Here is a 12,215-nt window from a genome sequence, read left to right on the forward strand (position 1 = left end):
CTTGCATCCTTCCTTGCGTGGTGCTGCTCGCCCAGCAAGTGTGGTGGAGTTTGGTCACACAGCCTTCAGGGCAGCAGCTGCCCCAGTTCCAGGTAACTGAGATGTAGATAGCATTCACGCTTAGTCTATCTAAACTGCATTCATCTGGATGAAGGTTCTGTCAGGGGAAGCCCAGCCTCTCACTGCTGCTCTTCAGGTGGTGGAGAAGAGCCTGCAGGACTGGCAGTGCTGGAAGCTGCTGAGTCTTCCCACTATGGGATTCCTTCCATCAGATGGGGGTGGGTGCAGAACTCAGGACCTTGGGAAGTCCCTGCTGAAGCAGTGGGGCAAACAGGGAGTTGTTCTCTTGGTTTTTAGGGTTTTGAGGTTAAGCTGCTTTGAGTAACTTATCACTGATGGTGTGACTGATATGGTGAAGAACTGAAGTCTTTAAGGGGCTGTCCAGGTCCAAACAAGCTGTTAGGAGGGAGTCCAATGCCTGTTGCAATGGGGAAACGCACTGTGATACCTTGAGCTTTTTGTCAACCAAAAGCTGGAGCGACCTCAGGGATCCCTTCCCATGTCTGTGCAGATCAGGTTTCAGTGTTAGCAGAGGGCAGCATCCTGTTCATAAAAGAACATTACTGCTTGTAACCCCAGCCGTGCAGGGCACTGCTGTGGGCGTAGGGATTGTATAAATGCCTGTAACAAACGATGGAACGCATGAACTTTGGCACTGTGCACTGCAGCCCTGCTGTTTGTGATCATAGGTTATCTCAGATATGCTTGTAGGCCTAAAGTTGTAGGAGGTGGAGAAGGAGCAGCATTTACACACTCACGCCAATCTTGTGACACTCCTTTTCCACTCTGTTGCATGCAGAAGATGCTGTAGAGGGAAAAGCTTTTGCAACAGCAGCCTCTGTGCTTCCTGCAGCACTGCATGGACCTGACATCCTTCAGAGCTCATAATGAGGTTTCCTGTGAAACCATCGAGGGAAGCTGAGAATGTGAGTTGGTGCTGGACTGCTGCATGCTGTAAGGACTGATGGAGGGGTTCCCTGCCTTCAGCAAGGGCTTAGAGTGGGAAGAGGATGTTGAGATAGCTTGGGCTCTGGTTCTGGCTCATCTGAGCAGCAGTTGTGTTTCATGTTTGTGTTTTCTTCCTACCCTGCATTCACCCAGTGCCTCTCTGTGCCTGATTTCGTTTGGGAATGGAGTTATGGAGAGGTTTAATCCTCAGGGGATGAAGGTCACAGCAGTGTTCTGAGGTCAGAGGCAGGAGAGCAGCGTGCTGATAGGAGCTGTGTGTTATTATCCTGCACTTACCTGAAAGCACTCAGCAATGGTGACTGTGCTGACTGGTAGGTTAAACAGGCACAGGGCTGTTTGCTGCTGGTGTGACACACCGTAACACAAACCTTATCTTCCACACGGGGCAGCTGTGCAGCAGAACCAAAAGCACGGAGCCCCTGGCTGCTGGTTGTTTGTGCTGCTGGGAGCTGCGCTCACAGCTTATCAGAAATGAGCACTTTCCAGTTCAGGGCAACATTTCCTGGCATTGCTTTATTTACTGTTGCAGACTTAGAGCAAAGTGTGAGGCAGACCTTGAGCAGGAAGAAGGGTTTAAAAATGCACTGAGTTTTGCTGGTTGGCTGCAATGTGAGCTGAGCACGGCTGCAAGCAGCTGCTCTGGGAGGCAGCCCAAAGAAAGGAGGGGATTTTCTTCAGCACCTGCCCTGCTTTTCAGCACTGGATCTGCTTTCTTTGCTGCTCTTGCTGCACATCCCTGAGGTCCAGGCTCTGGGTGTTACAGGGCAGGGTGTTGTTAAAGCTGTTGCTGGATTGTGCTGCCCAGGTGAGTGAGTAGTTCTATCAGTCAAGCTGATTTTCAATGTTGGGCCAACCCAAATTGAGAAGCTCTTAGTGCTCACAGCTCAGAAACATCACCAGTCATAAAGGTGTAGGAAATGAAGGCTGAGCTGTGAGGAAGTTAGAGCATAACCCAAGGGGAAAAAGACAGGAGAAGAGGTGGGGGTCAGGATTTAGGGGCCTGGGGGCAGACTGTGGCCCTGGGCTTTTTTCCTTCCTCTCTCATTGAATCATAGCACACGCAGTATGTCATAAAATGCATTGGAGTTACACCTTGCTCGAGGAAAGGAGCCGTTTTTGCACACCTCCATTCTCTTTTCAGCAGCAGTCACTTTCCATTGGGTGCTTCTCAGGCAGAAGCAAAGCAGCAGCAGCTTCCAGACCTTCAGGCAAGTGGCGATGCTTCATTACTTAAGAGCTGCTGCCAAAGCAGGGACCACTTCCCTTTCTCCTCAATGAGATGTTATGCAGCTCAGAAGGTCAATGACTTCTCCAAACGCCAACGAGTGAGAAGGAAAAGGGGGAGAGTGGTTTGTGCAGAAAGGATAACAGCTGCTTATTAACGCCCTGCATTTCCGCTTCCCCTTCTGTGGTGGGAGATGAAAAATCTTAGGGAAAAAAGAAAAAAAAAAGCACAGCCAAAGTTCACTGCTCTTTAATTTCCCATAGGATGATGGTAACTGCCTCACTGCCCATGATTTGGAGGCAAAGATGACACCTGCAGTGCTCAGCCCCTTTGTGCCCTTGACAAACAGCTCTCGTCCTCCCCCAACCCAAACAGAAGCGGAGCAAAAAGTCACCATCCCTATTCCAGCATGGCTGGGCACATCACTGCTCTTCAGCAGCGCTTCTGCTGCTTCTATTTGTGCAGGGCTGCACCCACAGCTGCTCCTCCAACAAATGCCCTCTGCTTCTGCCTCAGTTCTGTCAGCGTCCCAGCAGCTCTGACCCAACATCTGCAGGTGGATCACGGATCGTGTTATTAAATGTCTCCAGCAGCTCAGTGCCACCATGGGGGAGTGGAGGAGGAAGGAAGTTATATTAAGAGATACTGTGATGACTGAGATGGGGCAGTTCGGCCACGCAGCCTTGGAGTGGACAGAGCTCTACCTTTCTCCACACCTCCTGCTGGGAAAAGCCAGCATCTCTCCCTGCTCATCCCTTCTCTCCCCTGGGAAGGTCCACTGCCAGGGAGGAACCAGGCAGACCTGCAGCTCAGAGTCTGTGCAGCAGCCCTTGCTTCCTGTGCAGATGCATTAGAAAAAGGGTATTTTAAGAGTACTTTAAGTCTGCTGCAGGCATCACGCTTCAGTGGCAGCACTGAGATAACCACAGTGATACAGCAGGGGTTGGCATCAAACCCAGCAGTGAGGAGGACGTTGCCACGTTTTACTGTGAGTTAACCAGCACTTCCTCCTCCCCAGCTCTCCTCTCTCTGCTGCAGATCAGAGTCCTGTGACTTTCAGGTTTGCTTATGCTGTGAATAAGTAGCCTGTCAGTTCATTTCCCCAAGCAGCTGAAGTGGTTCCATGCATTACCAACAAAGACAACAGATACCAGAATCCTCAGAAACTATTCCATAGGATGCTACCTATTTGCCAAACCTATGTTTGGCTTACTTAGAAATTAACAGTGCTCCCTACTCATCACTGGTCCATTTTGTCCTTTAGCAATGACCGGTCCTGCAGCTGCCCCCCACTTCCATCCATCAGCACACAGCGCTGGGGTTCCCCAGAGCAGCTCAGCGTGGGGCTGAGCACTGAGCCATGTTCCTGGCCCAGCCAGGTGGGAGGAGACACCCCAGCCCGCTTGTGAGCTCTGTGCAAAACTATTTTCCAGTGCAACGGTGCCCTGAGGGAAAAGGGAAAGGGCAGAAACCGGTGCTGGGTGCTTTCCATGAGTCTCGGGCAGGACAGACCCAGCAGAATCCGGAGTGCTCTGCCCTTGGCTGGGCACAGGTGGAACACACAGCCCTGCTGGGTGCCGGCCCTTCAGGCTGCTCTCAGGAGTCCCTTCGATGCTTCTTCTGCTGGTGGTATTCTGTTATCTTCTGCTGGAAGTAGGCTGGAGGCACAGAAAGGTGGTTTGGGGTCAGCAAACAGGGCCAGAGCTGTCACAGCTGTGCTTGCAGCTCGTGCACGGAACTGGAAGGTGGTGCATGGGGCTGGATGGCACGCACTGGGTTACAGAGGGCCACGTCCAGGGGGGTCCGGGTGAAACGGGGTTGTGGGGATCCTCCACCCACCACCACTTCCCCCCCAGAGTGAACTCAGGTTACACTCAGATCGGTTTTCACCCACATATTTGTTCCTGTTCCATTTTTGTGCTTTGTACCCAACCAACAAGGAAGAAAGCGGGAGACCATGAGAGTGCAAGCAGCTAAAAAAGGTGACACAGCAGGACCACAACAGCTCAGATTCTGCCCTGTCTGCTGCAGGTCTGTCCCTGTGTACCCTGGGCAGGGCGCAGCAGGCTGGGGAGATCCGCATCCAAACCAAATATTTGTGCTTCTGTTGGCTGTCTGCCTAAGTGTCAAAATGAGCCCAGCTGGTTTCTGACTGCTAATAGGAGCAGAGAAATGCACTGAAGGTAAATGGGTGCTTGGGTCCCACTTACTGCCCTGAGCATCCCCAGCACAGAGCTGCAGCCCTGTCCGAGTATGGGGCATTTTTTCCCCTTCTCCACCCCCCAGCAGCACTCTGCAGCCTCCTTTACCTTCCTGTGGGATCCTGTTCTTCTCTGCATCCTCAATAAATAAGGAGAACATGTTGGTCTTCACAAACTTCTTCACAAACCTGCGGTTGGTCTTGGAGGCGATGGCCTTACAGAATGCTCTCTCCTGGAAGGTGCCCAGGCCGTTTTTACTCCACTTGATGTGGGAGGAGTAATGCCCAACCAGACGGACAAAGAACTGCACAAAGGCCTCAGAGATGAGTGCATTCAGCTGCTCGGATGCTGGGGGAGGACACAGCATTAGAGGTGGAGATGGGACTCTGTTATTCCAAATGGAGCCCAGGTCTCATTAGGAGAACCGTCTGCCCTCTGTCGCCTTAACCCCATGTAAAGAGATGCCCTTACTGTGTATATTGTTGTTGCTGTTGTGCCTGTTCAGAGATGCCAGCATCTCATTCTGCAGCTTGATAGGCAAGATCTCCTTCTCATCACCCACCTGGAAGGCAAATGGGGCCATGAAGGATCCGCGTGGCTGTGGAGGTGCTCAGGGGCTCTGCGGGGCCCTGTGGTTATGGTGTGCAGTGATGCTGGGGATGGGGTGCCCCACACACGGAGGCTGCTGCTCGTGGGGCAGCACAGCGGGTGGAGGAATCCCTTCGTGGGACACAAAGACGCAGAATCATCAGATCATCAAAGTCAGAAAAGACCCCTGAGATCCCGAGTCCAACCCCACCCTGCGTGCCCACCTATGTCCCTCAGGGCCACACGTCCACCATTCTGAGCCCCTCCAGGGATGGTGACCCCCACCACTCCCAGTACCGAGGCCACAGCCCTGCCACCGAGAGGCAGCTGGGACAAAGTGGGGAAGGGGCCCTTCCTGGTGCTGTCCCTCAGCCCAACATCCTGAGTGGGGAAACCTACCGCCCTGAGGATCTTCCCTTTGCACAGATCAACTATCAGAGCCTGGAAGAGAGCACAGAACAACGGGCTGAGCAACCACAGCCACCGAGACATCCGCTGCGCTCCTCCCCATTGCTGCTTCCCACCCAGCACAAACTCAGGGTCACAGCTGAACCCAGCGCTCAGCCAGACCCCTTCACCCCTCCTGGCTGCAATAAATACCTCCTCCATGGGCTGCTCCAGCACTCGCTCCAGGTGCCGCATCTGGATGCCAACCATGAAGGGCGTGGGGCAGCAGACGGTGTCAAGGAGGCATTCAGGGACCACGGGGATGTAGGTGTGAGCCCACGTGAAGGGGTAGAGGAGAGCAGCCACAGCATGGATGCACTGCGAGAGGACACTGCGAGAGCACGAGGAGCTCAACCTGTGCTTCTCCCAGGGCCTGGGGGGTATTTTGGGTAAAAAAAAACGGCCCAGGACTGACCTCAGCTCCTCAGCCAGGAAGATGAGCCGCCGCTCCAGCACGGCAGAGGCGAAGATGTGCAGGATGAGGATGGGGCTGAGCCGCTGGAGCAGCGCTGGGAACTCCACGTGCTCCAGGTGGGCGTCCACAGGACGTGTGAGCACAATGAGCTGCGGGGTGAGAGCCACCGAGGTTGGAGTAAGGGGCAAACGTCCCTTCTGTGCCCACCTGAGCCTCCCAGAAGATGATTTGGGAGCAATTCATGACCACGGCGCTGCCCAAATATCCTGGAGTTTGCAGCATCTGCATCGAGACCTCCTGCAAAGCACAGCCTTCCCCTTGTCCTGCATGGGGATTTGGGACACGCAGAAACAAAATGCAGGGGATGCCACGGGCAGTGCCTACTGTAGCATTTACTGATTAGGGCAGTGGAGTTGTAACCCAAAGTTCTCCAGTTTTCACAAGGCCCCAGTAGGAGACCTCAGCACACAACCTGCGGGCAGCGCTGGAGAAAGTCGCCCAGAAAAGGGAGGAAGGCACAACTTCTGCTACGAAAACCACACAGACTTCCTCAAAAGCCATCCCAGGAGGGCAGGCACGCTTCATGCTTGCAAGGATGGAAAAGTGAAACATCAGGCTGGTGTTCGGTGGTGGTGTGTCCCTTCAGTTGGCTTTGCCCTGGGTGCACAGCCCCCAGCAGTGAGCTGTGACACAGCGCTGCATGAGGTGGGACAGCCCTGTCACCTCTCTGCACCTTGCCTGCCCTGTGGGGTCACCCTGTGCTGCGACACTGCCATCAAAGTGCTGCATTCCCAGCAGGCAGCGCAGGGCCTCCACAGCCTCTTCCAGCACAAATCCTGTACGATGTCCAGCTCTCAGCCCTGCAGCACCCAGGATGTGTTTCCAGCCCTTTCCCTGGCATCTCCCTGCCTCATTCCAGCCCCTGCCAGGAGCCTCACATTCCATCTCTTCCAAAGAACGTCCCCGTTCGCCCTGCTTCCCCGTCACCCCCAGCCACGCTCCTGCAGCCTGGCCCTCAGCCAGAGCATTGAGCAACGTGCAAAGCCCTTGCACAAGTTTTCCTGGATGAAGAAATCCCTTGTAATTTGACAGGCAGCTGCCAAATGGCACTGGAGAGGGAGGATCCTGCTCTCGGACCCACCCCAGCAGGACGCATCCTGGGGATGCTCAACACTGTTGCAGGATCCAGGGCAGATCCTTCCAACTTTTCACTGCAGTTTCACCATAAGAGAAAGGGAAAAACAGAACAAGCTCTGCTTGTGCTAACCTGGCCCTGTGCTTTGCATGGGCGAGGTGGGCACCGTGCCCTGCTCAGATCTTTCTGAGCAGCACTGCAGGTAGGAGCTGGGCTTGCTGCATGCCTCCAGCATGCCTTTGGTGCTTGGCTGAGGCAGTGCAGAGGGCGAGCTGCAGCCTGCACTGCTGGTTTGCAGCCCCGAGGCAGGGGTGTGAACCAGCACAGCCCCAGCACAGCAGTGCTGACGCTGAGGCTGTTTGAGCAGCGATGCTCAGGAATGGTGTCAGGTGAGGTTTTGCACCGAGGGCTCCGGGCTGATGGAGCTGCAAAGTGGCATCGCCCACAAGTGGGCTCCATCCTCACCACTGCTCTCACCCATGGGAGGTGGCACCTCTGTCCCCCAGGGCACAAACTCCTCACTGCCCGACCCACACCCATGGAGGCAGCCCCACGCTGGAGCAGCACAGAAAGTGCCGAGTCCCCAAAACCAACCTCTGTGCCCGACTCGGGGATGAAGCTTTTAATGGTGACTGTTTTCCCCGGAGCTGGAAAGGGCGATTCCCGCAGGCCCTGCATGAAGGGGTAAATCACAGCCATGGAGATCTGACGCCTCTTCTCCACCTCGTCCAGGATCTGAGGGAGGCAAAAGGAAGCCACGAAATGCCAGCAGGCAGCAGGACGGCCGCCTGGCACAGCGGTACCCGCATAGAGCCCCACCTTGGAGAAGAGCCCGAAGCAGCCCAGGCAGCTGATGATGCAGAAGACCTCAGGGAGGCGGACACCACGGCCAGAGGGCTGCAGGAGGATGGGAGAAGGGGTTGAGCGTCGCCCAGCCCCATCACGTCGGATCCCTCCTCCTCCCAGTGATCTGCAGACCCATTCACCCCAAGGAGAACCTTCTCTGGAATTGGAATGGGAAAAATCCCAGTTGCTCGCTGGGGGACTTTCAGAGCTGGGACCTCAGCCATGGATGTGCTGTGCTGTAAGAGCACAGGGCACCAGGGCCCGGAGTTTGGATGCCAGGGTTGTTCATCATTTTGGTACAAAGCCCTGTGGCACATTCCCAAACTTTCCTCCCCATCTGCCACCTCCTGCCCCATTCCTGCAGCTAATCCCACCTCCTGATAAAACAGCACCAGCGAGTGCCCAGGTTTCTCTTTCCTTTCCACCTGGATGATCCCACACTCGTTTCCTCCTTGTGCTTTCAGCCTTTCAGACACCCAGTACCAAAATCTCTGGTGCAGATGTGGGGAGAGAAGGATGGGGGGGTGGGATCAGCAAGTCACTGAGCGTGGGCTGCAGCCTTATGGCTTTCTGTCCCTATTTAAGTATCCTGCAGGTGAACTGAGGCCCAAAGAAGAACTCCATCGTGCCCCCATGCTGGCCAGAATCCGTGAGCTGAGAGGCAGCCACAGCTCAGAACACGGGATGGGGCTGAGAGCACCCAGGTCCTCCGTACCCAACATGGGCACCACGCACATCCCTGTACCCAGTGCTGTAAGGGGCTGGCACCTCCCACATCCCACCTCCCAGCTCTGTTCTGGGCTGCTTTCCTCCACCCAGCAGCCAACTGACATCCCAACATAAAAAAACACCCCAAGCCCATCGGGCAACCCCCACTGCTCATCACACTGCCTCCCCATTGGCGCAGCCTCAACCAGCGCTCACCAGCAGCCGCCTGCAGTAACCGATCTTCCTGCTGCCATCCACATTCGTCAGGACGAAGGAAAAAGTTTCACTGCGAGGAGATACAGAGCATGGGCACAGGGCAGCTGGCAGCCCACAGCCCTCCAGGTGGGACCGCAGCAGGGCAGGTACCTGGGGAAGGTGGTAACGGGCTCCCAGTTGTTGCCGTCGGGGAAGCAGAAGAGGGGGATGGCCTGCAGGAGCCGCTCCTCCTCCTCCTTCTGACCCTTCAGGAGGTTCTCACGCTGGAACAAAATGATGCCATTAGGGGGAAGGATGGCACCCACAGGGCTGGGGTGGCACAGGATGGCTTTGGGGTGCCTGCACGGGGTACCTCCCTGCACTCCTCTGGCTCTGGTGATGGGGAAGGGAAACGTCCCCTTTTTCCTCTTACCCTCAGAAAACTCATCTTTCCCCAGAAGGGTGCAGGACCAAATACCTTTGGGAACTGATACGCTATCTTGGGTTCATAACGTCCATCAGACATCTTCTTCAGTGAAACCACCACCAGGTACTCAAAGAAGAACTGCCCAGCAGAGTAGAAGACGGAGCTGCGCTCTCCTGCCTTTCCCGGAGGCACACGAGATGCGATGCTGTCGGCTGCAGGGACCTCCTGTTTGCCTTCTGCAGCCAAAAAACAAAGCCAAAAACAGCAGAGAACAGTGAAAGGTAAGGCTGGGAGGTGTGCAGGGAGGGAGATACAGGGCTACTTGTGAACTGGACCATAGAAAGACACATAGCAGGTTCTGGTCCCTCTGAGGGCAACATGGGTGACCAGGGGACCCATGGGTGCAGGACATGGAATGGAAAGAGACAACTTCAGTGAGTCTTCTGGAGGAAATCAAGGCACCATCAGACCCCCACAGCCCTCCTTCACCCCATTCCAGAGAGGCTGGGGATGCCCAGAGCAATGCCTGGGCACGGAGGGGGGATGGAGAGCAGAACCACATGGGAGTGCTTTTAGAGCACTTTGATTTGTTTCCTCAGGGGGACAAAGAAACAGCAAACAGCCAGCACAGGTCTGGTTTGAGCACCTCCAAGGGCTCTGTGAGATGAATCCCAGAGTCTCCCTGCCAGATGCACTCAGTCCTGGGAACTGCTGATTGCAAATGAGATACCAGAGGGTTTTCCTTAAACCACAGCTCCCACAGCAAAGCAGTTCCTTGGAACTGCACCCTTTTTCTCGTTGAGCTGGTTGGGAGAGCAGCTGGGGAGCGTCAGCTTCACAGCCCCAAAATGAGAAACAAGAACGAGGAGAGCCCACAGCGACATGCCCAAGGGTGCTGGGGTGCTCGTGGTGGGACAGCAGCATGGAGGGCTGGGAGATGAGCTCAGTACCTGTGCTTAGGTACATAGCAGGCAGGAAAACGGGCACGCAGCTGGATTAAACCCAACTCCTGCAGTCTGTCCCTGTATCCCAGGGATTGGCTGTGGGTTCCTGTGGCAGCTCGGCCACTGTCGTGCACCTTTAAGGCCGGCCTGGTGGGCACCTACAGCCTTCAGTCTGCAGACATTCCCAGCTGTGGATTTTCACCCCTCCCTCCCATGGGCACAGAGAGGACAAAGGCTGCAGCATTGCACCCTGCCCGCAACGAGGGCATTGCAAGAAAGACTTCATGCTGCACACGCAGCTTCCCACGCTGACAGCGAGCTCCTTATCAGCCAAAGGCAGAGCTGGGAGCTGCACAACCCACCCCATTGTGCCCTTGCTGCCGGCTGAGTTCACCCCGTGCTGCCACCCACCTGCCCCGACAGAAAGGAAATGGCTTTCGCTTCACTTTCTACTCAATGCTGAGAATAAAATCGTAAAGCCCCGAGGGTGGCTTTAGCTTGATGCTGCTGAGAAAACCTCCATTTATGTCTCAGAAATGCTCACAGATCGTCAGAAACCAATTTCTGCACCATCCTCCGGTGGTACCGTGCCCTGTGGGTACCAGGGCTGTGGGGCGCAGCCACGATGCCGGGTTCCGGTTCACCCTGCGGTGCTGCCTTTGGGGACGATCCTTCCACGTGGGGGATGCCCTCGCTGAGCTAAAGGTGTAAATACCCTTTGGTGTGGGGCAGACTCGTTCAGGATGGGTTTTGGTTGAGGTTGGTAGGAATAGGGCAGAGCAGGAGGGGTCGGGCTGAGCCCCCAGAGGGTGTTGTGAACATCGGAACCTGGGATAAAGCCTCGGGTTTAGGGTGAGCCCCCGGATAACGGATAAACCCCGGGGATTTAGGGCGTTTGGGACGAGCCCTGGGATTTGGGATAAGCCTCGGGATTTGGGGTGAGCCCCGCGGCAGAGGCTCGGGGAACGCTGAAGCGGACCGAACCGGTGCCGGTGCCGACGCGACCGCCCTGCGCTGCCCGTGTGCATCCCCGCTCCGCCCGGCTCCCGCTGTCCCGGCACCGTCCCGTCCCGTCGGATCCTCCCAGCGCTCACCTCTGCGGCGCGGGCGCCGTAGGCTCCGTCGGAAGAAGCTGCTGATGGAGGAGGCCATGGTGGCCCCGACGTGGAGCGGCCCCGGTGCGGCGCTGCGGGGAGCTGTGCTTCCGCCCGTCGAGCTTTCGCTTTCTCGGGGGAGGAGGGACGGGACGGGGCGGAGAGGAGAAGAGAGGAGAGGAGGAGCGGGGAGGGGGGGGAGCCGGGCCGCACCTGGCGTCGGATGGAGGTTGGGGAGACGGCACCGGGAACGTGGGGTGCGGAAAGAACGGGGAGCACTGGGAACCAGGAGCACCGGGCACGTGGTTCTGGGATTACCTGAGTATGGGGAGGGCCGGCAGCATCCCTGGGCACGAAGGAGCCGGGCACGGCAGGGATGTCCTACGGCAGCGGCCGCTCCGCCTCCCTGGGGCTGTTTTGGGCAGAGGAAGGGGGCGAGGCTGAGCCGCCCCTGTGCAGGGCGCAGGTCCGGGGCCGTTTGCCGGGATGGGGAAGCAGCTCCAGCTGGCAACGCCGAGCTGCGATTTTGTCCTGGTGTGGGAAAGCTGCGCTCCCACCTGTGCTGGCGCTTCTCCGTGGGCAGAGCTCTGCACCCTCCCTCAAAAACGCCCGGATCGGCCCTGTGGGCACAGCTGTGAGGTGCGATGAGTTGTGCACAGTCCTCAGCCCCGCTGTCAGAGCAGTTTGCAGACGCAGCTTTCCCGTACCTAAAACCCCCCTTTTGCCCCCGGCGATGTCTTTTTCCCCACCAGGGCCATTGGGAGCCGTGGGTCCGGGGGGATTTCTGCCGTTCCAGGGGGTGGCTGAGCACTCGTGCTTCACGGAGCAGACGGCAGCAGGATTGTGTGCTGCTCCCAGGAGACATTTCCTGTTGGAACAGCAGGAGAATAAAAAATTTAGGGGTTTTCCCTTTCGACTTCAGAGGAAAATCCCTCCTTTCCTGGAAAATGGAGCCACCCTA

At 56.4% G+C, this 12,215-nt stretch overlaps 1 protein-coding gene across 1 annotated transcript; it reads right to left on the reverse strand.

The window, feature by feature from the left end:
- Nucleotides 1-3,850: 3,850 nt before the first annotated feature.
- Nucleotides 3,851-11,312, reverse strand: DENND2D (DENN domain containing 2D; the record flags this gene model as incomplete). Its single annotated transcript, XM_079546477.1, has 12 exons — nt 3,851-3,912; nt 4,564-4,803; nt 4,927-5,017; nt 5,443-5,484; nt 5,644-5,821; nt 5,906-6,054; nt 7,635-7,775; nt 7,860-7,937; nt 8,811-8,880; nt 8,961-9,073; nt 9,268-9,452; nt 11,255-11,312. The coding sequence occupies 12 exons, from the start codon at nt 11,310-11,312 to the stop codon at nt 3,851-3,853; spliced, it is 1,407 nt and encodes a 468-aa protein (XP_079402603.1).
- Nucleotides 11,313-12,215: the final 903 nt, after the last annotated feature.

Source organism: Tetrao urogallus (genome assembly GCF_951394365.1).
Source record: "Tetrao urogallus genome assembly, chromosome: 24".
In the NCBI taxonomy this organism is placed as follows: Eukaryota; Metazoa; Chordata; class Aves; order Galliformes; family Phasianidae; genus Tetrao; species Tetrao urogallus.